General features: G+C 37.1%; 1 protein-coding gene across 27 annotated transcripts in view; it reads left to right on the forward strand.

The window, feature by feature from the left end:
- The window catches only part of SOX6 (SRY-box transcription factor 6), a 449,851-nt gene that overhangs the window by 156,166 nt on the left and 265,956 nt on the right, over positions 1–27,729 (forward strand). For 23 of the 27 annotated variants that reach the window (XM_077818342.1, XM_077818361.1, XM_077818360.1 and 20 more), the window contains one exon: positions 12,187–12,430. In XM_077818342.1, the coding sequence (XP_077674468.1) occupies positions 12,187–12,430 (244 nt within the window). Of the gene's footprint in view, positions 1–6,138; positions 6,236–12,186; positions 12,431–27,729 lie in introns of all 27 variants that reach the window. The other 4 variants (XM_077818355.1, XM_077818358.1, XM_077818357.1 and 1 more) reach the window with 1 other exon arrangement.

Here is a 27,729-nt window from a genome sequence, read left to right on the forward strand (position 1 = left end):
ATTACATCATGGCCCAATATTATGTTCTGTATGCAGTGTAAAGACAAAAGGCCAGATCCTCAGCTGGTGTAAATCCTCAGCTGGGTCTATTGACTTCAATACAGTGACCTTGATTTATACCAGCTGATGATTTGGCCCATAATGTCAACTTGTCACAACTCTTTATCAGAATGTCACAATACCTTAAATAAGTGCAGGGCTCTTTTTTATCCTAAAGACCCCTGGAGAATGAGTGTCTCATTCATGAATTTTGGTGTGGATGACAACACTGCTATCAAAATCAGTAAAATCCCATGTTTTATACTGAAAATGCCTTACTTTTAAATTGATGACATAGTTCACAACAAATGTGCAGGAGTAAATGAAACCATTAGATTTTGTCTTTAGAAGTAATCAGCAGCATGTATTATATATTGTTCGCCTGACTATGATAAATTATTACCAATATACACAAGCGGGAAACTGTTACAACATATAGCCTTGAGCAAAAATTGACAGTGTTGAGAAAACTAGGATTCTTCATTTTCAAATACAGATCATATGGTGTATCCTAAAAACATAGGAAAAATCAGGTCAGAGATGAAAACCACAATAGAGAGCTATTTATTTCAGCTGTTATGCACCACATCAGGCACTATAGAGAACATTTCAGTGCTTAAGCTGCAGTCAGTTGTATAAAAACTAACTGAATTTGAAATGGTAACGGTAAGAGTTATTTTAAAAAATAATTTGAATTAGTGGAAATGTATTGTTATATATATTTCCCTTAAACTGTCACCGAAGACAACTACTGCACTTCAAATCATTAAAGACAACTTCTATTTGGTGCTCTGGTGCTGGAGTTGTCCGGATTTGGGTTTCCTTTTTGTTCTAACACATCCCTATGCTTAGTGATGTTTATTTCAATGTATTTTTTAAAATATTGTAATGGAACCTTGAGCACTTTGGGGTTGGGGAACAACTGATAATTTTGTCATTATTCACATTTCCCCTTAGGATTGCTTTTGCACTTCTAGCAATTACAGATCAATCCTGCAGAGTGCCTTCAACTCCTATTGAAGTCCGTGGAAATTTAGGGTTCTCAGTCCTTCACAGGAGGTGTTTGGCAATTTGCAGGATTGAACCTTAAGTATGGGAAAGTACTATAGCTTCCTTTGCAGTTGATGCAACAGCATTAGTGTGCCTATACAGAAGCTGTACTCTAGCTGATCTCACTAAATTGAATGACTGAACAATGTAGGTTCTACCTGTGAGTCTACAGGAAGCTAACATTAACATTCTGTGATGTTTTCCAATGCCTAACCCAAACGTTCCAATAAAATTCTTTTAAAACTACATTAATGTTTACATTAGGGAGCTAGTTTAAAAATAAATTAAAATTATTAAAAACAAAGACTTAATTATTTGTTTTCTTAGTTGTACTAAATGTTTATTTAAAGTGTTAGAAATTGTATCTTTGGTTTGCTGTATATTCCATGAAAAATATATTTTTAGATGTAAAGGGCAGTTAAAACTATGATAAAGCTTTCATCAGCGAATCCTATGTCAGGATAGAAGAAAAAATACCTAAAATCCAGTCTAAAAATGAGGAAACCTTCAGTAAATTGAACTTCAAATTGTTCATGCCTTTTTAATGGCAGCTGGTCCATTTAATTTATGGAGAACACAATTAGTTATTTATTTAATGCTTTATGGAAGCTTTTAAACTATTCAAACTTATTCAACTGTTGCTTTCATCTGTTCACCTAAAATATAATTAGAAACTGTTTTTTTTTTATTGTCCACATGCATCGGGGACCCTGTCCATTTGTGATCATTGAAGAATGCACTGCGTATTTTTCTATGTAAGTGTTAGAGGGATTTGTCCCAGTATTCTTCCAGGCCAAAATGCCAATCAAGCAGTTACGTTTTGCCTGCTTAAAACTCACCCTGAAGTTTCAGCAGGACATAGTTCTTCATAACTCGCACCTAAAGCACTGTTGAGGCCTTCTACCCTAATAGTAGGTTTCAGAGTAGCAGCCGTGTTAGTCTGTATGCGCAAAAAGAAAAGGAGGACTTGTGGCACCTTAGTGAGCTGTAGCTCACGAAAGCTTATGCTCAAATAAATTGGTTAGTCTCTAAGGTGCCACAAGTCCTCCTGTTCTTTTTGCCCTAATAGTAGTTGCTGTTCACTGGTGAATTAAGTGATTCCTGTACATGCTCTGTAAATACATTTTCAGATCCTGCAAGATTAACAGTTCTCTATGCATGTAGGGTATTGTGCTGTGTAGGCACCAGTTCAAAACAAGGAAACACTGTGCATAACGCTATCTTGTTACACGCATGAGCCTGCTTTAGTAAAATAAGAGTTGTAACGAAAACACAAACTCACCAAAGTCACAAAAATCAAATCTAAGTCTGACAGTTTAGACTCATTTCATGTTGCTTACTGAAGGGTAAAATGCTCATTCATGAATTTATGTGTAAAGTGCTGTGACTTTAAGAATGTAGTGGACTTGCAGTCCCCACATCTTCCTCTAGAGCTCTATGAATACTCCTTAGGGTGCTGCACTGCCCTTTGAAAGTAATGCTGTATTATCAGATCTCCACTACAGTGCTCACATGTGCAGGTGAACCTCTTAACTGTGGAGAGACATGCACCCACACAATGAAGAGGAGGAGCTTTCCATGTTGTATGATATGTACAATCTAAGTCTTAGGCTCAGTGGTTCAAATTAGGGGCTACATTTTCTCTTTAAGACAATGTCCTTGTAATATTGTTGGGAGGAAAAGGGTGTAGCGATCTTCCTGGAGACTTTGGGCCTGTGACTGGGTGCAGGACGTGGGGGCAGCTCTGCTTGCTGATGCATATAGGGGCAGGAGCATGGCCTTGCCCTTCTCTCCACCCCCTTTCAGGAGGCTAACGCCAATTTCTGTGCTACTCTGGAGCAGTGTTTGTGTCTTCTCTGTGAACAAGAGCTAGGCTTTGTCTGGCCCCTGTGCAGGAGTGCAAGGTGAGAAAAGGAGCTCTTTGTGTTCTCTCCTCCATTCTTGCAACTAGACAAAACCTATTGCTGAAGATGCAGTGTTAGCTTTGCATTTCTTTGGTTCTGTTTTAGTTTTTGTGACTCCCCTAGCATTGCTGAAAACAGGAGGTTGCTTGTGGCTTTAAAAAAGATGGACTTACACGCTAGATTGTAGTGTACCATATCAATAGGTATTTCACATTTTATGAATAAATCAAAATGATAAGAAACTTTATAATGTGTAAATCCTAAAAAGGCTCTATTTTGTGTGGCATAGGATGTTCATAGCTACAGTATCTGTAAAACTCAGTCTTTGATTTCACAGATCACTATGGAACCGTTCATGATGATGTCTCTTGTCAAAATGCAGATATCACTGCTGGAGAGACAGTCCAGATACTGAACACCCTCAAGACATTTTTGTTGAAAATGTTAGTTCATATGAACTAACCTTACCATTCCAAAACCCTGCCCTTAAATTCTTAAAATGTTAAAAGTCACTTAAACACATTGTAGATTAAAGATCTGTGGAATTTCAAGTTGAAACTGAAAGTTGTTTTTTAGTTCTAAAAACAATTTGCTTGTCGTTTGAATCAATGCATGCCAGGTTCCAGTCTGGAGTTATTTTTTATGAGTTAGAGAGAAACCCCTGAATATAGAAGTTTATACTAACAGTAATGCAGTAGATGCACACTTATCCGTGGAGGCACACCTGTGCACTAGTGTAATCTTTTATATGTGCATATGTGGGACACTGGGATGGTTCTTACCAGTATTTATGCTTTTTATATATTCATCCTTCTTCTGTTTTTCATTTTCACTTAATTCAAGACCTATAAATCTTATTGCTAAATAATAGCAGGGTTGCACCATAATATTTGGTATTAAAATGAGCTCCCTTTTTGTGGAAGCCTTTTGAGTTTACCCTTTAGAGAAATTTAGATTTAATATTTTTGTTTTTGTTTGTTTTGTTTTCTTCCTGGTAATTATGTTTGCACTTTGCTGATGTCTGGTTGTGCATTATTACAATGGAAGGTGACAATTTGATTGTCTTCAGTTGGAGAAACAAGTAATTTTATATTCACCAAGCTGTCAGGTAACACTACCTCACAGTACTAAGAGCTCCTGGCAATGTGGTTTGGCACCTATATTCAACTGCTTTGATGCTTGCATAACCTTTACTGAATCAGAAATACTTTGCCTGCTAGAAATGTTTTTTAGTCTTGTACTGTAAGGTTTTCATTAAGAAGATAATCTGTTACTGAACTGCAGAAACATTGTTTCATGGTATACGGAGGTAATAATTAGGTGATTTAGTGCAAACTGACTGATGAGCCTGAAACTGAGACTTCATTTCATTATCTGAAAAGAAGATGAATTACAGAAATGCTGTATTTAGCTTAAAAATGAGCATCAAAAATATCGGTGGGGGGGGGAATCTGATTGTAGATAATGTGTATCACTCAATTCTGTGTTGAGTGGCACTGAGTCATGGAACATCAACTTTTGTTTTTGCAACCCTGTGACTAAGTTTTCACTTTACTATATTTTGTGGTGTCCTAGGCAACTACTGAAAATTGATCTGTAGGAGGAAAATATATAAAGACATTGTATTTATACCAATATAACATGTATCCTGTATGTTACCAATATAGCAGATACCCTGTAAAGTATCAGAATGATTTAATTAACAACCTGTTAGGATCTTCTGCATTACAGATTAAAGTATTGAGTTGCAGATTTCACGTTATTAAAACAAGAACTTTACTAACTTTATTAGGGTAAAAAGCTATTTCTGTTTTTTATGTGAATTGTTGACTCAAAGTCTAAATATGTTGAAATAAATTCCTGTAAGTATTTTTAGGCATTTTTATCAAAACCATTTATGCAATCTTTTAGCTAAACAATTAAGCATTCTTTTCCATAAAAACCTGCGACTTTATGTTTATTTATAGCAACCATTGTTTTTTAATCTTATTCTTAATGGGATACTTTTTATTTACACTGTAAGTTCTATTACTTGCTGCCTAAAGAAACAAATTCTAACAAGTTATGATGGATAAGTTGCTGGTACACTCACTATTGTTCAAAAGTTGGAAAGTCGTTGGTAAAGATTGCTTGAAGTCAGATTTTTTTTTTTTTGCAACAGTAGGAAATTGGATATCCAGAGACACATGTCACAGTCATAGGACTTTAAAGTCCTCACAGTCACCACAGAGAAGCTAATACTAACCAATTAAACAGAGGTGGTTACGTGATGTAACATTATCAGGAGAAACAATTCATGAGTCAAAGCATTCCAGGGCATATGAGCTCCAGTCCAAAGAACAGTCTTAAGCTGTATAAATAAAGTGACAGCAATATTGTCAGCTAAAAATAAACTGTAGAAAATATTAACTTTTGTGACTTGAGAAGAACACCTCTCGGGTACTAAGTCATTATCCTGTATTCCACTGCCCTTCACTGCATTCTGTGTGAGTGTGGCTGCATATTCTCAGTGAAAAATATTGATACTGAATAAAGAAAAAGGAATATCTCACCTGCCAAAAATAGCTTGCATAGGATTTTCATCATAAAGTCTGCAGGGGTTGTATGGTGTTTTTTGTTTAGTTCATTTTAATGGTTTTGACAGTCCGATAAAGAGACAGAATCATTTTTTAACTCTAATATTTTACGAAGAATCGTAGGTTTAGAAGGGTCCACAGGGGTCATCTAGTCTAACCCCCAGGGAATGTACATGACTGCACTGTCAGTATAATTATCCACAATGACAAAAGGTGAATGGCAGTCTTTTTAAAAAAATACTTTTGCATCATTCAATAAACTGTGCAGATATTATATTATACATCTGAGAGAATGAATTAGAGATGGGACCAGATCTTATTGCTTCTGAGCTTTGGGAAAGTGGATATGGAATCAAATGTTGTGATTCAGGCTATTTCTAGTAACAAGAGTAATTTGTCTGGTTTGTAAATAGAAAGGTGGGTATACCTGAACGTGTGTATTGTGGAGGCTGCACTTATATGACTTAGCTTGATGTTTATCTTAGCTGGAGTCTTGGGCACTGCAATTAATGTTGTTCACTGCCATTCCTTGAATCTATTCCTTTTTCCCTCTCTTATTCCCAATGCAGTTCCTGGAATGATCTTTCTCATGAATCAGCTTAACACTGATAATCTTCAGGGTGCTTTACAAACATTATCTAGCTGATCCTCATGACCCCCCATGAGGTAAGGATTGGGAAAACTGAGAGACTGATTAATTGATTTGCCCAAGGCCACACTGGACTTCAATGGCAGAGCTGGGGTAGAATTCAGGAGTTACTAGCTTTCAGTCCTATGCACAGCCCACACTCTCTTCTCATTCTCAAAATGCTGATGTGTCATCAGTCTAACTCCATGTAGGTTTTGTATGTAGGGACACGTAGGAGTGTGGGGCTTCAGGAGTAGTGAGTATTTTAGTAACTGCTCATTCCTGTTTCTAATGCTCTTTGCAATCAGATGTGGGACTTTATAATTTTAGGAAATAACTGTTTATTCTTACATGACAGATGGATTACAACATTAGATAAACAATGAATTATGTTGCTGAGTTATGTCTTCATAACTTTGTTTTACGGGAGCAGAGCTGCAAAATGATTGGGCTATTGGCACAGCATTTTCATTTTTCTTTAAATTAAGTCATATTTGAATGCTCCCATAACTTCAAATTGGGATTCTTCCACAGCAAAGGCAAATAGTGATAATTTCCCTGTGTGTTTACAATATTCTGAGCCAGTACCTCAGCTGGAATTACCGTTGCAACTCCAGTAACTTCAGTGGAGCTCTGTCAGTTTACCCCAGTTTAGCATCAGACCTATAGTTGGTATTGGTGGGATTACACAGATGTAAGGAGTGGTCAGTTGGTAAGGCATGATTCACGGATGCAGGCCTTGAGTTTAGGAGAAGGTCTAAGGACTCAAGATTTGACTCTCAAGTTCCATGTAGGGCTTACCGCCATAGAGTGCTGGAGTCTGCCATGAGGAGGGGGAACAGGAGGGCAAACAACCAGGAGCGGCACAATCACTTTCTTACGGTTGTGGGTGTGGATCTGTAGCAGAGGGCCCTTTGGGTAAGATTTGACAAAGATGGGAGAAACTTCCATTTCTGCTGCCCTGGTTCTGTGTGGGGAGAGAGAGAGAGAGAGAGAGAGAGAGGATTTCACTCTCCAGGCTTATCTGAGTAGCATCTATCTTGAACACTAAGTTCTTGTGAAAAGTTAGAAGGAAAAATGCTTCTTTTCATTTAAAGGGTTTTTTTTTGAGGACTTCTGAAAAATGTTTTTTATAATTCATTTGGGTCTTGATTCATGAAAGCACTTAAGCATGTGCTTAACCGTAAGTAAGTGAGCCGTCCAGTTTGAAGTCAGTTGGACTACTTGGATGCTTAAAGTTAAACGTGTGGTTAAGTGCTTTGATAAACTGGGGCTTTGGGGGAGGAAATAAGGATGGTCACCTTTAAGGAGAGGAGGCACGGCATTGTCAAAACCCTGCCTCTATACTTTTGGGATTATAGATTTAGCTTTATGAAGGCTTTGATAGGGAGGGGCAAAACAGTCTTTAGATTCCGTTGCAATCTATGGTCAGCCACAAGTGTCCCTTGTCATATAGCTCATTGTTATATGATAGTTTAGGTATTCTTAAATTGTGACTAGGTGCTTACATTATTGTTGTCTGCGAGTTAATGCTGTGTAATTTGGGTTTCAATATCTACTGGCTAGGACCCCAGATTGATCCCTGATTTCCACCGGAGCATTTCATCAGTTGGTCCTTCTGTGAGTAATGGATGGACGGTTTTAGACATTACATGTCTTTGGTGTTAGGCATGCCACCTAGTTATTCAAAGGAAGCAGCTTTAAATCATTTGAAGAACTTCAGGCCATAGAAAAGCCTTAGATGAAAAGTTTCTATAATCATTTGTAGTTTTGGGAAAGGGTGACAAGTATTACCTTTAGGAAAAAGGAAATCTGTGATGTTTTTATAGAATGACTGTCTGCCAGGCTCCATTAGAGGACAGGCACATTCTTCTAAAGGTAAAAATTAAGGCGTATACATTTTGACATTAAATATGGGAGCGGCACAGACCCACGCTTGGGATTTTGGCTTTACAACATGGAAACCAAGGCTAGTTGAAATTGGGGTCCCAATTTACGAATCCTTCCCATTTCCACAACTTCACTGAGGTTTGGCTAAATGGTTCCATTTTTGTCCATCTCAGTTTGAAAGTGAGATGTGTCTTGTTTTGGTTTTGTAAAACCCGAACCTGTTTGTTTAACCCAAATTAGGAAAGCTGAATAGGGGAATGGACTTCAGATAAATGATTCTGGATTCATACCCATCTGTCTCAAATCCCATAGGTATATTGTTTGCCTTGCTGATAGTTGTGCTAACCAGACAATTTAACCAGTGTGAGAATGTATTTTTTTCTCTCTGATTATAATGTGTGCTGTGTAGTCGATACACTGATATCATGTGAGTGTAATTTCCTCTTATTTTATCTCCACTGCACAATATTATAAATAAACAGTTAAAAAAAATAAAGAAGAAAAGCACCAAACAAATCTGTTGCATCTCGTTTAAGATTGTACCACTGTAGACACTTGTTCTAGTAAAGTAGAATTGGACCCACTTGATTGCATTTAAATTTTTCATGCTTCAGCAGTTTGACTAGGAGCACAGTAAAGAAAAACCCCATGAGCGAGGATAGTTTAGAATAATAGAACTTGATTTTGTGTATTATAGCGGCACCATTTGCGCTGCTTTAGTTAGGGTTGTGTCAGCACTTCCATTATAAACCCCTGTTTTGAGGGGTTATAACGAAGGAGACTTTTTTTTTAACAGAAATTTAAAAAAAATCATTTGACTGATTTTAATTTATAACAGAGCAAAAATAAAATAAGGTAAAATGGAAATTAGCAACATTGAGGCACCTTTTATATGTCTAATTTATTTTTATTACTGAAATTGTAGGACTATGGTAAGTTAGTTTTGAATATTTTAAGTTTAAAATTGAAAAATTATTAATATTTAAAAATGAGCTACCCATAATATTTTTCGAAAATTTATTTTAGCATTACAACCTGTTTTGTGGATTGATGGGACAAAAACTAAGGATTAATCTGTTGGGCTATTTCAGTGGGAGTATTTGATCATACTCCTTGGAAATTATGGGTTAAATTCAGCCATTGGTTAGAGCCTGATCTCACAGTTTTCCATGTGCAGAACTCCTACTGAGGTAAACAGGAGATTCTTATGGATAGGGCTGGCAGGAATTGGCCCTTACACCAGAGTATTCCCATTTAATATAGTACAGAAAAAGGTAACTGAAACTTGCAGGGAGGGGTTGATAGCTATAGGTATGTAGGACAGTATCTGTGTTAGTATATTTTAGAGATGGCACATTCTCACCCTTTCTATAAATAATTAACTTAAATTAACTATAATAATATATTTGTGTGGGTGTATATATGTAAAATATGAGAAAAATTATATATATTTATATAATTTATATATTATATATAATTATATATATAATATACATATAACAACAGAAAAAAAAAGATTTTTCTACTGTACTATATTACAAGTAGGTAGCTTTACTGAATGGTCACTTGAGGAATTACCAAAAGCCTATTTATGAAATAGAGGTGAAGCCTTTCTAGACTAATTATATTCAGCATGTAATTTCTAAACTTCACTCTGAATTTTGATTTTCAATTAACATTCCCAATTTGAAGATAATTTTCTATTTAATGTAATTGCAGGAAATAATTTATTGGCTGATTAAGGCTGGGGGCCCAGCCTTCCTTAAGAAAACACTCCCTAACAAACCAGCCTTTAAAGCCAACTCATAGCTTTGGACAGATTTAGCCTATTTTCACAGCTGCACAGTTGTGTTTAATTAAGATTGTGCACTATTATTCATTGGTGCAATTTGTACTCGAAATTATTCTTAAGAGACATTTTCATTTCTGGTTTTGTGTCATGATTAATTTATACTGAAAAAACAACCATAGCTATTGCTATTGGAGGAAGCCAGTTCAATTTATAACAGGAATGGTGTTTGTTAAGGAGGTGAAGTCAATGCAGTTTGTGAGTTTCACTTTTAAATGCAAATTGTGACTTTCACTTTTAAATGCAGAGTTTATAAATTGTATAAAACCATAGTAAATGTATTATGTTGTCATGTGAATGAGTAAATTAATATGATGATTGTAATCAGAAATATAGAAATAATCTCTCAATATATCTTAATCTTTTGATTATCTTAGGTCATAGTAAGTATGAACCAGAGCCTCTTCAAATACCTGTAACAATAATAGTTTCTGAACTTTCCGCCTGTTATGTGCACCATAAATATGTATTCTTTAGTGGAGTATGAGTGTTATATTCACTCAATACTACTCATTGACAACTTTAGTACTCTTAAAGGAAATGCAAATTTTTATCCCCGCCCTTACCACTAGTATCAAGTTGAGGCAGGATTATCATTATTTATAGAATGGTTATTCTAAATAGGTATCAGTATTTTAATATGTATCAAAGCACTTCAAAAGCTTGTAATACTTTTATTTAGAACTGTGCATAATTAGATTAGCTGTTCCTATATTAATTTTTTTTCACTGTAGAATACTAAATCTGAGCCCCCTCATTAATTGTGAGAAATTTAGCATTAGCTGTTAAATCCTATGTGAAACATGGGCTGCTACATAAAAACTACTGTTTAAATTGGAATTAACTTAATTATTTTTCTTCTCACTTGATATTTCCTTCACTGTAATATTCATGAAAGCATGTGACACATTTGTAAATTTAACTGTTAGTCTCAGATTTCCAGACCCTTTAATCAGTATTTATTTGTCTGTAGAAACAGTACTAGCGAGTTAATGATTTGCTAATTTGAAAAATGCTCATGTGGTTTCCTATGTTAACTGATTTGTGCATTTTTAAAGAAATGGTATGAAATCAATTATTGCTAAAGAGCAATTAAGGTGGAGATCTTATTCCTTAGTTCCAAAGCAATTTCAGTATTACAGATATTGTAAAATTACTAAAAACTGTAAAAAAATCTAATATATTTTAGATGTCTGCTTTGACAGTTGTGGTTATTTTCACTAGACATTTTTAAAAAGTGTTTAAAAAATTTGAATTGGAATAATTTATATTTTAATTTAAGTAACATAAACTGTGACACAGCTGTGTTTGCATATAGAATGGCATTAAGAAGCTATTATTAGGAAATGACCTTTTAAATAAATATACTTATTTATTACAACTTGACACTCAGATTTAACAGAATTCTTTCAAATGCTTTGTATCTTGTATTCAATATCTAATAAAGATGGAAATATAATTATTTCAGGCACTTAAGTCAAACTGCAGAAGATTGCTTCAAATTAATCATACATTATCAGTCATTCGTTCAATAAGCCACTTACAGTTTTATAGCACTCTTCAAGTGAATATCTCAGAACCCTTTCCAAAAGGTAAAACTGGATGCAATTTAAAACCGGTTTAGAGATGGTAAAGCTTTAAACAAACAAATCATAGTCTTTCTTTGGAACAGCTTGGCTAATGACTTAGAAAGTCTCATCTGTGAAGAAAACAAATTCCACATGTAAGGGACAAAGTAAGCAAAGGATCCAATCATGCAAACCCTCATTCATAAGAGTACTCCTTATTTACGCAAGTAATCCCATTGAAGTCAACTGAAGGCAGTAGGACTGTTCATGGGAGTAAAAGTTTAGCGGACTGGGCCCAGAGACACAATTAACAGAATATACATGTCCAGAAAAGTCATCATTCTCTTAAGTCTGGAGAAAGTGATACCATTTTAGAAGTCTAAATAAATGGGATGACACAGGATAAGTCAATACCATGTTTCATTTGGAGCCACTGAAGACCCCTTTATCACATAACTGAAATGCTCTGAGCTTCTGAAGAACCTGTTAAATGGCCAAGGATCTAGATCCTCCCAACCCTTAGTCCTTTGAGTAGTCCTATTGACTACAGTGGGATTACCTAAATGAGAAAGGACTACTCGTATATAAGGGTCTGCCTCCAATTTTCATGTTTTGATCTGTAGCTTCATCTATGTACTCAATAGTAAAATCTTATGTCCTGCCCTCTTTTGTTGTTCTACAGAAGAATGTCTTCCAAGCAGGCCACCTCTCCATTTGCCTGTGCAGCTGATGGAGAGGAAGCAATGACCCAGGATTTAGCATCACGAGACAAGGAAGAGGGCAACAATGATCATCATGTGGCCTCCCATCTGCCCCTACACACCCTAATGCACAACAAACCTCACTCGGAGGAGCTACCAACTCTGGTCACCACCATCCAACAAGACGCCGACTGGGACAGTGTTATCTCAGCCCAGCATAGAATGGTAAGTTTTCCATTTATATGCAGCTTTCTGAATTTCGTATCTCAGAAGATTCCTCACCTCTCATTTTGAAGGGTCTATTCTATGCAACCCTTCATAGATTTCTAATTAGTAAGATGCCAGGCTTATTAATCGATCAACATCAATATGGAATAATTATAAATTATAATTGTACAATCCTGTTAAGTATACAGGTCTATATGAGTGAGATCATATGATGATTTCACCTTGAGGAGGGAAATGCATCTATTTATCATGTTTCCAGTCATCCCCTGATTTATGTCATAACCTCTTTAGCTCATATATTTGCGCATTAATTTCAGTAAGAGGAGTGTAGGTCGTAACTGTCCGTCATCTAATTGGGCTGCAGGAGATGTTGAAGGCAGAAAGAAACTTTAATACGTTTCTAAAGAAGGGCCTTCCCTTGTCTACAGTGCATATTCAACTTCAAATAATAAATGTAATATTAATTTTCTCTCTGAAACCGAGCAAAGCGAGAACATTCATAGTCTGGCACTGGAACACAGAGGCTAACATCTGGGCTGATACCACAACTCAGTATGTTTATTGGAAATGGTAGCCTTCTGTGAAGGGCAAATAGTTTAAGAGATTAACTGCATATCAAGCCTTTCGTGTTCTAGAACACCAGTTCAAATACAAACAAGGTTAGCAGTGACTGAAAGTTATCACTGCCTGATATTTGTTCAGTGGTTTATATGAGATGAGTTTGGAGTGGTCTATCCCATTGGACAGACATCCATGTGACAAAAACACCATTATGATTGAAACTAACTGGGAGTCTCAACAGAGCTGCCAAAAACTGAATGCGCATGGAGATTCAATGAACTTCTTACCTGTATATTTGCCTGTGCTGAGCAGAATCAAGGTGTGTGGATGGATATTTGCTTCTGACTGCATCTGTTCTGTGGATGGAGAACTCTTGTTTTTAAACCAGCACCTTTCACAAGCAGTAAATTCATACAAATAAGCTAAAGTGAAATGCCTGCCTTTTCTTTGCTCTTGTGAGTTTGTCAGATCTATAAAATCAGATATTTTCATTAAGAATTATTTTTTTCATTAAGTTTGAAAACTAAATAGTACCATCACCATAATACATTTAAAAACGCATCAATAATAATACATTTATTTCATAGGTTAGAAACATAATGATAGTGATTTATCCTATAAAGATGTTGGGAGACTTAAACCATTCATATATTTGATCCTGGGAATGAAGGCACTAAATATATGCCAAGTATTTCTGTAGTAACACTTATAATAACACTTATTAAATTAATTGGGATGACTCAGAGTATATAAATAGAGCAGGAAATGCTGTCTAATCAATAAGCCACAAATTGAGTCTGTGCATAACTCATTGCAAGATCAGGGTTTAAAAAGTCTCCAAGAGTCTGATGCTTCAGTTGCTAAACAGACAAAAGTCCCCTTGATTTCAACTGAAATTATGAGTGATATTTTCTGTTGTTTGTAAAGATAGACTAGAATGGTCCTGGAGCACATATAGCTATACATAATTATCCAGGTAATGTCTGTTATAGAAAAATGCTAGATATTGGAATAGAACCTCATTTTAATTGCATATGTGCTCAAGACATTCAATAAATAACATATCACAGTAATTCTCAGTTTGTTCCATTTTATAGATAGGGAAACTGAGACACAGCTAGGTTGACCAGGTATGTTGAAGAAAAAATGAGTATGGAGTTGTCTATCCCATTGGACAGACATCCATGTGACAAAAACACCATTATGATTGAAACTAACTGGGAGTCTCAACAGAGCTGCCAAAAACTGAATGCGCATGGAGATTCAATGAACTTCTTACCTGTATATTTGCCTGTGCTGAGCAGAATCATTCCTGGAAGCTGGGAATGGGTGACGGGGATGGATCACTTGATGATGACCTGTTCTGTTCATTCCCTCTGGGGCACCTGGCATTGGCCACTGTCGGAAAACAGGATGCTGGGCTAGATGGTGTGACCCGGTATGGCCATTCTTATGGTCTTATGAGCCATTCCCGCCCATTCCAGAGTGGGGCACGTGCGCAATGGCAGTTGCAGCCTGAGGGCTACAGTAGCAATCATGGAGTGACTCTGTCGTCTGGGAGGAAGGAATTCTCAACCTTCTTGGAATCCCCCAGGGCACAGGCAATATACTCAGGCTCTGTGTGGAGAAATATATTAGTACTTCAGTCAAAATGTTAGAGCCTCACAGAATGTGATCAAACATCCAGCGCGTGTACAATAATTTAAAACGACTTTACATTTGTAATGGCAAAATGTAATTTCCATTTTCTCTTTTTTGGAATGATACGCTTTCATGCCAACATTTGCTGTACCTCTGAGGAGACTGAACAGCCACAAGTCACTCTCCTGCCTATCATGTTTCAGAAACAGGTGCATGAACTTTGCTTGAGTGACTTAGCATTCTGGTTTTCCTCCCTTGTTTCCGAAAATACTACATCATACCGTTTGATAAAGTTCCTGAAAATCATTATTTGGTCCCACAATTCCCTTGGGTCAAATCCAGCAGTCTTTATTCAAGCACAGCTCAGCTGAATCAGTGGGAACTTTTGCCTAAGAAAGACTAGGTATAACTTAAGTGGTTTGGTCAGAAGTGAAAATTGAAGTTCTAAGGCTTTAGATCAGGTGAGTTGAATTTAAAACAAACACAACAATGATGCCCCAGCTGATCTACTGTGGAACCTGAGACATCATTACTTTGATGATTGTAACATAGAAGTTGTGAAAAATCTTCAGTTTTTTACAATAATTGTTACAATGTGAGGCTGTCACTCAGAATGACTAATTTAATATTTTTGACTAAGAGCTAAATTCTGCCATTGATCCTTATGTGCAAATCTCATTTACTCCTGTTAATTGTCTCTGTTTGTTTGAAACACCCCAACTTGCTAGCAGTTGCTGATCTTGCTGGGAAAAGGTTAAGAGAGTTCTAATAACTCACCGATACAAGTGGCTGCTTACTCCAGCTCCTTATATAAGGATTGAGTGGTGCTCTGGAGAAAGGATGGGGATGGGCTAAGCAGTTAGGAACTGTAGGAGCTGGTAAACCTGGGGAAATTGCTTGAGCTGCATGCTTCTAATTTCTTTGTCAATAAAACCGAACTCCATGAAAGACCATCAGTTTTTGACTTCAGAGTGTTGACTGTGTTGTAAAGCAGGTTGGGAAAGGCCCCTGCTTACACCCTCTTACTCTGAAAAAACACAGTGGTGGTAAATTCAATGGGTATTGCATCCATATATATAAAGGAAGAATTTGGCTTTTAGTGTGTTATCTAATTAAGTGCGCAATCTTACCTTCTTTGTACTCTCAGGACTTTCAAAGACCAGTGGGAATTTTGGTATATGCAGTATACACTATGCAGCCCTGTGCAGAGATGAGGGTTATATGGCTCTTTGATGAAGATAGATATTGCAATATGAAAATTTGTCTAAGAAAATATCAAAGAATTTGTTTCCAGTATTTATTGAATGCAACACTTTCTGTAACATAAGGTACCTTTTAAACAACATTGTGCATTATCATTAAAAAAAAACAAAAAACCATGCTGGCTAGAAATGTTTTCAAACTTTCACTCCCTTTTGATATCAGGCATTGCTTTCCACTGAGTCCTTTGTGTATTCTGAATGTCTGGAAGCCAAAATATTTTGTTTTAACTCCCACTCTATAGTATTTCCCAGCTGTGTACTTATATGGTGTAATAAAAGGATTTAACAAATGAAAAATAGCAGCTGCATTTGGAGATTCCCTTTGTGCTCCCTTTTCATTTGACAGATTCAGCAATGTGTAACAACTGTAACGTCAGACCTGTAATGACTTACACTACAAGTATCATATCGCCCACCAATTTGATTTTACAGAGCGGGGGCGGGGAATAAAACTATAGAAGGATTTGGTCCTGCAGTGTTCCATTGCAGAGCTGGAGATGTTATCACTGTATTTCTAATTTTAACTTAAAATAAAAATTGCTGGAGGTGTGGATATTTATTTCTGTTGATAAATCTGCTAGTAAAAAACATTGTTCCTGTGAAGGGCTAAATTCTCCCTTTCTGGGAAAAAAAAACAACAACCCAAAACCCCCTAAAACTTAGGGAATGGCGAAAAATTACAAAAATTGTGTGGGCTTGAAGGTACAGAAGTCACACTGCGTTCTCCCATGTGGGAGGGATTAGCAAGCAGGACAAATAAATCTTGTAAATTGCATTCAAAAAATGATTTCCTTGTGGAAACTGATTAGGAACAGTTGGTGATAGAGGATGGAGAGGAGTGAGAGTAAGACCATAGTGTAAAATATTGTAGCTAGATTTAAAAAGTAGCTGGATAATTTTATGACCAATAATATTTGTACTGGTAGTTAGCCATGTTTAAAAAAATGGTAATCATGATTCACACTTCATTCACCGCAGGGGCCAGGAAACACTTCCCTCTCCTGTACACCCACTCTCATGTAGAGCCTTGAGCAATTTACCCAGGTCAGTTATGAGGCTTTTATCCTTAATCTGAAGTATCAGGTATAGGCAGTGTCAGTGACAGGCCACAAGACTAGATGAACAAATGGTCTGATACACTTATGACAAATTGTATGGTATGTTCCCATGATTCTAACTACTAGAGATGGGCCTGCAGTGGGATTCTAAATTCACACACCTTTAACTAAATTAAATCTGGAGTCTGACTTCATGTTGCAGGATCTTCTCTGCTAAATACATGTGGGAGGAGAACAAAGGGCCAGATTCTGATGCCTATGTGAAACTCTAGTGGTTATAGGGTCTGTATAGGAGCAGTAATGGCCCTGGGGAGAATTCCCCCTTCACAGGGGCACCTCTCTCCCCACTCCTTGCAGCACCTGCTGTAGAGGCATGGCAGGGGAGGGACTGAGACAAGATGTGCCAGGAGCGGGGGGGGGGTGGGGGGGTGGGGAGTGCCATAGCATTTTGCACTACAGCTGTGCTAAGATGTGTGGGTAGCCCATATGAAGTCATGGGGAGACCAGCTACTGGGGCTACTGTGTTTTATGCAGTGGGCTATATTGGCCTCTGGAGCAGGCAGAATCTGAGAGCTGCAAAGTTGCTTAAAGCCCTCTTTTCCCCTGTGCTCTCCTCAGCTACATTGTCTGTGCTGTGCCTCCTGCCGCACAGACAATGGTCCAAAGGATAGTGTTAGCTGGGATACAGGCACTTTGCACATGGGAAGGCAAACACATTATGGCACTACGAGCTTATTACGTTCATGGGGTGCTACGTTATCCCCTACACTTTATAAAATCAAGTAGAGGCCAGTGCGTTTGGAATTGGTGTTGATTTCATTGAATTATATGTCAACTGAGAGAACTGCCATATATTTTACATGGTAATAATATCAAGATTATATATCTGTTGCAGATTTCATGTTAAGCAAGCTCATAGGTCTGCAATTCTTGCTGTGTCTGTGCACATGGCTCTCATCAATGTTGATGGGAAAGTTGCACACAAAAGAGAATAGACCTGATATTGTATTTGTTATCTTTTAAATAGTTTTTTAAGCCAACAATTATCCAGTTTAACTTTCTATAGCCTCAGAAAAACTATTAATGTCAGAAAGATAACAGAAATTGGTGGAACTATGTAGGCCTTAATGCCTCATTGCTGATAACCAGAGACAAATGATACTAGACTTCCCTTGGTATAAAAGCAGTTTTTAACTTTAAAAGGAATGTACATCAGCTCTGGTTTTTCAGAAGAGATAATTCAATAATTTTCAGACTTATTAAGCTTTGTCATGGTTGTTTGGTATTGTGTTGTTACATCAGTTCATGGCTTCAAATTCTCAAAGTTAAAGTTATAATTTATTTTAAAAATCCACATTTTTAATTGACTTGGTATCTAGACGCAGGTATAAAATGAACCAAATTTAAGTGCCCAAAATTCTAACAATTACCTCCAGTTCTGTGTCTGCAGGAGTTCTCACCAGCTGAATTGTTCAGGTAAACTGTTATTTGCATGTGCACATCTATATGAGCGTCAACTGCAAATCCACAATGGTAATATTCTTTGTAGGGTGCCAGGTGATGAGTATGGAATAAATGTCTAGATAGATAAACACTTTACACGCGATTACACAGATGCAAAGTCTTGGTTGAAAGTAACAAGTGCTAAAAGGCAAATTACATGCTTCATTCTATTTCTATTATTATTATTATTCATCTGTTTGGGCAACTATAATGCAAAAAAGGTAGATAGTGGTTTTTTTTTTTTAGAAGCTAACTGAGGCTCTGAATCACTTTTTTTTTTGTATGTTGGTCTATGATCTGCAAACAATTAGGCATGTGCTTAACTTGACTTCAGCAGAACTACTTGTGTACATAAAGTTAAGCACATGTCCAAATGTTTACAGGATTCGGGCCTTGGTTATATTAGAATCATGAGTAGAATATTGTTTACCTTTTAAATTAAAAGTAACAGAACAAAATTATTCCCTCAATAACGTGTTTTGTAAGGATAATGAAATAGGTGATTAACTTTGTTTAGTGGGGAATCAGATAATTACTATTTTGGTACACTAGTTATTGTATTATTTTTATTCTTGATGCTGTATAACATTTTTAAAACTTAGGCGTTACTTTAACTATTTCCCCTACGTTCTTGGAAGAAAATTGTTAAAATTGAATTAATCACCACCTGAATACCTCAGAGAGGACTCCTTGTTTTTGTGTTGGTCATTTCAAATCTATAGACCCTTTATTTGACCATTTCATCTCTTTATAAAGCAGTGTTTGAAAAATCCTCCCTCTCCCCCCAGTTCTGTATATTTACAATGTATTTTTCAAAAGTAGAAGCATTAACATGCTATAAATTGTTTTATTTTTTTTCCTTGGGCAAGAAGGAATCAGGTATGCATGCTGATTAACACACTCCAGTCATTAACATGTGATTATGTGGGCTGCATATTGAGCACCTGCCAAAAGATAAAATTCAGCACTGTACTACATCTGTGCAAGGACTTTTTGCATTTCTTTTGTACTTTGACAGCTCAAGAAAAATCAGTCTTTGGTATCTTTGTTCAGTATAATAAAACTGTGTACATAAAATGTCTTCATGGAGGCAGGAAAGATACATGTATTTATTTTAATCTTTGAGGCCATGAAAATCCTCTGACTGGGGCTTAGACAGCAGTCAATGTAATATGAGTCTCCTAAGGTACTGTATCATATGAACCTAAGATCGTTCACATACAGTTTACAACATTCCTGCATGTTTATAAGGATTATCTGTTCTCGGATTCAGCCAGTGTTCTTCTAATTCACTACAGTTTTATGTGATACCTTTATGTCTCATAAAGGTCTTGTTTTTATTTCAATCTCCCAAATGTTTCAGCAGTGTTTACCTTAAAGAAATGCAAGTATTTTATGCATCAGGCTAGCTTTCTGCACACGTTCCACTGCAAACGCTAAAAGACACACACAAAGCATGTAGCGTGTGACATGTCACAGTGTACAAAGAGGGGCCTGTATGTGTATTTAATATTGCTAAAATATGTTTTTATTCTGAAATGTACAGTATGGTTAACATTAAATTGGACCAGTAAAAAAGCCTGTTGTGAGCAGGTTCAGTGTATACCAGGTGATCTAGTATTCCCAAACCACACAACCTTTGTTTTGCTTGGCTGCTTCAAATTACATAGAGTGCAAGTATTTAAGTGTCTGTCTGTATACACCAAAGAGTATTCAGACTGATCTTAAAGCCTCCTCAATTTCAAATCAGACAATGATTGAACTCTGTCTCACTCTATAGATATTTCATTAGAGTACACTGCTCATACATGGCATTCCACTTCTCAGTGCCACACAGAGTATAAATAAACATTTTAAACCAACAAGAGTACAGTATAATTAAACAGATACTAGTGGATGGCTGTATACTTGTGATAAAGTAATATACTCCACATCATGCCTTATCTAATAATGAGTAGCATTTCCCTCCATTAACTTTTTCTTATTAAGGGCAGATTTAACTGAAGTTTAAGGCCAGGGCACAACATGGCTGAACGGTGTTGGTTCTGTATTGCCAAACCTAAAATCCAATCAGATGATAATATTGGATTCAGAAGATCAAGCACCCAACCCTTATGCATGAAAACATGGCATCTGATGACGGGTTTATTGCCCCACATCAATGATCGTTCACTGTATTTGACTATATTGAAACCTCTCTCTGTTTTGGGATGTGAGCGGAATGCCTGTCAAACTGGTAATTTTTATCTCTCTGCTTTTGATCCTTCATATTACATGGAGGTTTTGGTTTTCTCCAGTTTTGCTTATCTTTAGTTGGAAGGGACTGCTCTGGTTAGCCAATTAAATTTTACATCAAGCAGGAAAGACCCTGTATTCTTCCTTCCATATACATATCTAATATTGCTTTGAATGGTTCCATTCATTGTGCCATATTTAACTCACTAAACTGAGTCTTATCCAATACAATTTTACACCTTTTATCTAAACTAAATTTCTTTTTCGTTACTTTAGCCCATTATTTTTTGTCTTAGAGTAGGATACACAGTAAATTTTATTTTATTTTATATTATTGACTTTTTAGAAATTGGTAAAAGGCTAAACCCAAGTTCTCAATTTGTGTTCAGTCCTTAATCAGGTAGATCTGAGTGAGTAATGGGTGTTTTACTTGAGTAAATGCTGAGTAAAAGGCTTTAGATTTTAGCCCACTTGTTACCATTTTCTCTTCTCACTTTGCATAATTGTCTAAGCTTTACAAATGATGTTCCCTCAATAGCTTCTGGCAAGTCATTCTCAAGCCTTAAATATAAATTACAAATCTTTCCTAATAAAACTTTTTTTTATAATCAGATGGAAATTAGAAATGATCATGTAGACATTTCATTTCTCTTAATTCTGTTTCATTAGAGCCCTTAAAATGGGAAACCTTTAATATAGTGATTGGAAATTATTTTGTTAACATTTGTTTTCATTATATGTTAACTCCAATCTGGCTCAGAGTACCAGCATGCTGCTAGTACTTGGAATAAAAACCACTGTGGATATCCAACTTTCCTGGGGTGTTTACATGTGTCCCATTCAATGCACAGACTGATAAATATCCCTTTAGAGCAGAAAAGCCTCAGCCACATGGAAATAAAGGACTGCAACAAACACATTTTATGTTACTAATATTTGTTTTCCACTTTTTCTGGCCATTCATCCTAGTGCTTTTGTTGAACTCCCGTGGAAACAGTTTGTGTTTTCTCATTGGCTTTTGAACAAGATAGGATTGACAGTCAGCAGCCTACAATCAAAGTTTGAAAATTTGTAATTAAAGTTAAACTCTTACATTATAAACTAACACTTTCCCCTAATTTTCTGGAGTCTTCTGCCTATTGTTTCTGTCCACAATATCGCTTCTTCTCTCATCTGTATAGGGCAGGCGTGGCCAAACTGTGGCTCGGGAGCTGAATGTGGCTTTCTTACAGTTAAAGTGCTGTTTGTGGAGCTCCTCATGCGCCCCTCATTCTCCACCTACCAGACTGGGTGGGGAGAAGCTCAGTGCTTCTGTCCTACATCGGGATGGTAGGACTGGGCTTCTGCTCTGTGTTGGGGTGGTGGGACTGGGGGCTTCTGCCCTATGTTGGGGTGGTGGGACTGGGGCTTTTGCCCTACAGGGAGGGGTGAGTCTAAGGACTTTATCCCCACGGAGGGGCATTGGGGAAGAAGCCCTGTGCCTTGGCAGGCACCGTCCTGTGGGGCAGGTTGTGCGTGTCTTGTGGCTCTCAAACTTCTGAAGATTATTGTATGCGGCTCGGAGGGTAAATAAGTATGGCCACTCCTGTTATAGAGGGTAAAATATATGTGCCCTTTACAAAATACAAGAACTAGAATAAAGGTTGGGGGCGGTCCTCTATCAGTGACCACAGACTTCTGCATTTTTCCTGCTTAGGGTTTGTGACACATGCACATCACCAAACTGCTGGCCCACCCACAGCCTTCACCATAGTCCCTAATAGAGAACTACCATGGAGTCTGGTTCTATGGGGTGCACCAGGCTGCAGAGTCCCCAGATGTAACCCTTTGGTTTTGACCTCAACAACAGGGCAGAATCACAATAATTCCAGTGTGGAGTTTGGGCCTTCAGCAGAGGAAGCTGGAATATTTCATCCTGAGTTTGCAGGATCCATTTCACTGTGAGGCTGCAAAGTCCAGGATGTGGCATCTATTTTTCCTTCCTAATGTTTAAAATAGGAATGTAGGGTTCTGTTAGTATTAATGGGAGATGTGTTTGTATGGAAGTCTGAGTACACCCATTAGTGTTTATGAAAATAAGTGAGCATAAGAGGAGGATCTTTTTAAAAAAAGTTAAAGCTAAGATATAAACATGCTGTATGTTGCATGGTGTCAATTACATTCTCTTCTTTAAAAAAAGAAAAGGAATACTTGTGGCTGTCAAGGTTCCTCCCCCACTCTGAACTCTAGGGTACAGATGTGGGGACCTGCATGAAAAACCTCCTAAGCTTATCTTTACCAGCTTAGGTCAAAACTTCCCCAAGGTACAAAGTATTCCACCCGTGGTCCTTGGAATGGCCGCTACCACCACCAAACTAATACTGGTTACTGGGGAAGAGCGGTTTGGACGCGTCTTTCCCCCCAAAATACTTCCCAAAACCCTGCACCCCACTTCCTGGACAAGGTTTGGTAAAAAGCCTCACCAATTTGCATAGGTGACTACAGACCCAGACCCTTGGATCTTAAGAACAATGAACAATCCTCCCAACACTTGCACCCCCCCTTTCCTGGGAAATGTTGGATAAAAAGCCTCACCAATTTGCATAGGTGACCACAGACCCAAACCCTTGGATCTGAGAACAATGAAAAAACATTCAGTTTTTTACAAGAAGACTTTTAATAGAAAATAGAAGTAAATAGAAATGAAGAAATCCCCCCTGTAAAATCAGGATGGTAGATATCTTACAGGGTAATTAGATTCAAAAACATAGAGAACCCCTCTAGGCAAAACCTTAAGTTACAAAAAAGATACACAGACAGAAATAGTTATTCTATTCAGCACAATTCTTTTCTCAGCCATTTAAAGAAATCATAATCTAACACATACCTAGCTAGATTACTTACTAAAAGTTCTAAGACTCCATTCCTGGTCTATCCCTGGCCAAGCACAGCATACAGACAGACACAGACCCTTTGTTTCTCTCCCTCCTCCCAGCTTTTGAAAGTATCTTGTCCCCTCATTGGTCATTTTGGTCAGGTGCCAGCGAGGTTACCTTTAGCTTCTTAACCCTTTACAGGTGAGAGGAGCTTTCCCCTGGCCAGGAGGGATTTCAAAGGGGTTTACCCTTCCCTTTATATTTATGACATGGCACCTTAGAGACTAACCAATTTATTTGAGCATAAGCTTTCCTGAGATACAGCTCACTGCATCCGATGAAGTGAGCTATAGCTCACGAAAGCTTATGCTCAAATAAATTGGTTAGTCTTTAAGGTGCCACAAGTACTCCTTTTCTTTTTGTGAATACAGACTAACACGGCTGTTACTCTGAAACCATTCTCTTCTTTGTGTTCTGCCCTACAGTGTTTCGGAGATGGAACTGTCATTTCATGTGTATGTATTCTGTTTTAGAAATGAAAGAGCTTCAGAAATGTCACTTTAGTTGCTTTGTAAAACTGTCTTTAGACACTGAGGTCAGGGATGGTGGGCCAGATGTGGACTAGTACTTTATTCATGAGGTAGTCCCGTTGAAACCAATGGGACTACTAACAGAATAACAGACAACTTAACAAAAGTAAGTGTGCTAGAATCTGGCACATAAAAAATGAGGTTTTTTTTCAGTACTGAGAAAATTGTAGTTATTAAATTCGTATTAAACCCATCTTTTCCCCAAAAAAATAAAATATGTCGTAGGGCTTAAGATTTTTTCTACTTACGGCACGTAACTTGGAACGACAGTGATTTTAAAATATGAAATGTAGCAAATGATTGCTCTAAGATATTGATCTAATTGCTTTTATTTATTTAATTTTATTTTTATTTTTAGAGTTAACTATTTAAATTTGAAATGTACTAATTTCAAATAAGTTTTGTGGAGATTTTTACCATATATGCCTCAGATCCTCAGTGTAAAATGTGTGCCAAAACTTTTATACATATTACCCTAATGTAAGGGTTTTAAAAGAACCATTATGGAGTACATAACACATACTTGCCAGGAATAGTTTTCATTCTTTTTCAGGCTGGGATTATAGATAGAAACTGTTCCGACATTATTTCTGCCTGTGGCAGAACTGCTCTTGCCTGGGCCACTCACGGGAGCTCCAAAAAGACCCACCGGAGAGGCCAATCACTGTTTATCCTTCCCAGTCTGGGAAGACCTGTAAAAGTGCCACATATTTCTCCATGATGCCCTGTGATTAGCTAATGAAGGATACTGCCAGGTATAACAAGGGCCAAGGATTCACATAAGAAAGCCGTATTATGCTGTACCAAGAACACAAATGGTGCTTCCTCATCAATCTTTCTGTGCATTAGGGCAGCAGTATATGGGCTTACTGAAGGTTTGATTTTGTGCACCAACCACCCTTTCCTTGATTGTTCAATGCATAGTAGCATCGTAGCATTCATGAACTGATAGTTTCTTTTGTAAAATTATTTTATTTTCCTGGAGTTCATCAATGTCAGTTTAGGGATTCAGGTTCTATGACCATGGATGGGTATTTTATCTAGTACAAGGGTGCTTTGCCCAGGCTGGGTTGCATTGTTTATCTCATTTAAGACATTTTGGGGCCATTTTCTGTCCTTATTTGCATGTGTCCATGGGCTGGCAAGGAAATTAATATTTTATATAACAAATATATATTTTAAATATTTTCTACTATGATTGGACTTACTATGTCATAGTAGAGCTGGTAAAATACCCGTTATTTTTTGCTGGAAATTTTGAAAATATTTCATTTTTTTAAAAATTTTTCTCACAAAATGTTTTCAATCTTTTAATGAAAAACTGATACCAAAAACCATTTGGTTTTTGAAAAACAAAAACGTTCCCGAAAAATGTTTTCATTTTTACAAATAAAAAACTTGGAAATTTCAACTAAAGTGAAAAATTTCCATGAAAATTTCATGGACCAAGTTATTGTTCCCTGAGCACAGGCTACAGCTGATATGCCTTTTCCAACCAGGCAAAAATAAGAGGTGTATAGCAGGCAGTGGGACTTTTGTCACTGACAACAGAGGGAGCAGGATCAAGGCTCAGCATCTACTTTGTCTATTAAAACCCAGCATTTTTAAGCACAGGTCAATGGCTTGTCCCCACTGGGCCATAAGTAGTTGAATTTCAGTGGTTAAGACTGGATCTCTGTCTTTCTAGGTTGCTTGACAATAGAATTTCAAGTACAGTCAATCCTGCAATTGATAATTTAAAAATATACACAAAACTGAAAAAAAACAAACCCAAAAAACAAACAAACAAACCCCCACCACCACCCAGGGAAAAACTGTTTAAAATACAAAGTCTTGCTTAGGGTATTACAATTTATCATGCACCTCTTTATCATAAGCCATCTGCCAATTTTATTGATCCTGTTATTAAGAGTTTGTCCTGAAATGTCACCTTTTTTGGGTGATTTTTAGATAATGAACAGGCTGTGATTCAGGATCAGAAAAATTCTGCACTTCTTCTATAGTCTGATATAAGCATGTATAATTCCTTTATTATTAACTAGTAATAATGTGTGAGTGGGAGGATTTTATTAAAAGCCTAGTGAGCATTCTCTACCAGATCTCAGCTTAGGTTAAAGTGAGAAGAAAAAGTGGATTTTGCTATATTATTTGTAGTAAATGATACTTTTACCAGGACTAGTTTGAATCACATTTACCATTTTACATCTGTGGATTTTTCTCAACTCTCTCTTCCCATTAGAAGGGAAATATGATTCTCAGCCAGAGGAAATAATATTTTACTATTGTGGGTTTATGAAGATTTTAATATTGTTTTCCTATTTCTTGATTTGGAATTGAATTAATATTAATGCAGTAGTTAATAATGTAGGCTCATTCTGCCAGATTTTCATAATATTTGGTTGCTAAAGTGCACTCTAAATAAAATCCACCATTTTTGCATAGACTGCAAGTTTGCTATTTAGCATTTTTTCCACTATTTTGTCTTTTTACCCAACCTTGAAATCCTTATTCACTGAAATCAGTTAGTGTTTTACCTTGGAAAATGAACTTTCAAAGAAAGTGACTTGAGTTAAAGATACTATTTCCAGCTTAGTCATAAACATCTAATTTACGGTAAAAGAACCATTTTTTTTTAAATTTGAGAGTGTTTACAGTGGTATCAATTGACTAGTTTGCTGAGCAGCTTGAATACTGCCTGTATTTGGTCATCAGACTATGTCTGAATATCTTCAGTTGATACTCACATAAGAACAGCCATATTGGGTCAGACCAAAGGTCCATCAAGCCCAGTATCCTGTCTTCCGACAGTGGCCAATGCCAGATGCTTCAGAGGGAATGAATAGAGCAGGTAATCATCAAGTGATTCATCCCCTATCACCCATTCCCAGCTTCTCGCATTCTTTTGTCCATCCCCCTATCATAAGTTACTCTCAGCAGTATTGACAGAAATTGAACCGAACTAGGAATTCTCATCAGCACTGTAGATCTGCCTTGCTCTGCTAGGCCTGTCCAGTGGGCAATATTTGAGTTGATTCTGACTCAGCATTTTTCTTTTTGTTCCCCCCACCATTTCTTCCAGCCTATATGGAAAAAGAAAAGATCCCCTTGCGTGGCACCCCTTCTTTTTTCTCCTTGACACACATGTTGGGGAAATAAAGACACTCCTTACCACACAGGAAGATCAAGCTTGCTAGCCAGAAAAGGGTAGGATCTCTTCCCCTACAGAACTCTCTGTAGCTTCAAGGGAACCAGTTTCCCCTTTTTCTCTTATGGGGTGAGGAACACTGGCCTTCTACACACTTACCTTCCGAATTTCTACTAAAGGCTCATTATGCTCTTTAAGTAAAACTGATTGAGACATTGAGGAGAAAAAAAATGAAAAGACACTCAATTTTTAAACATCCAACAGGTGGGAATCCTTTGGGAACTTGCTCCTTAGCTGAGCAAATAATAAATCATTACTCTAGTAGGAACTCCCTTTCAACTAGCAGATCTCACAGGTGGGTCATTGTCTCAGTGAAAATGTCTTTGAAAGGCCTTCCTTGGCCCATTGTTTCTCCCACTGTCTAGTTTATTTCTTTACTTGAGATC

The sequence above is a fragment of the Eretmochelys imbricata genome, chromosome 6 (assembly GCF_965152235.1).
Source record: "Eretmochelys imbricata isolate rEreImb1 chromosome 6, rEreImb1.hap1, whole genome shotgun sequence".
In the NCBI taxonomy this organism is placed as follows: Eukaryota; Metazoa; Chordata; order Testudines; family Cheloniidae; genus Eretmochelys; species Eretmochelys imbricata.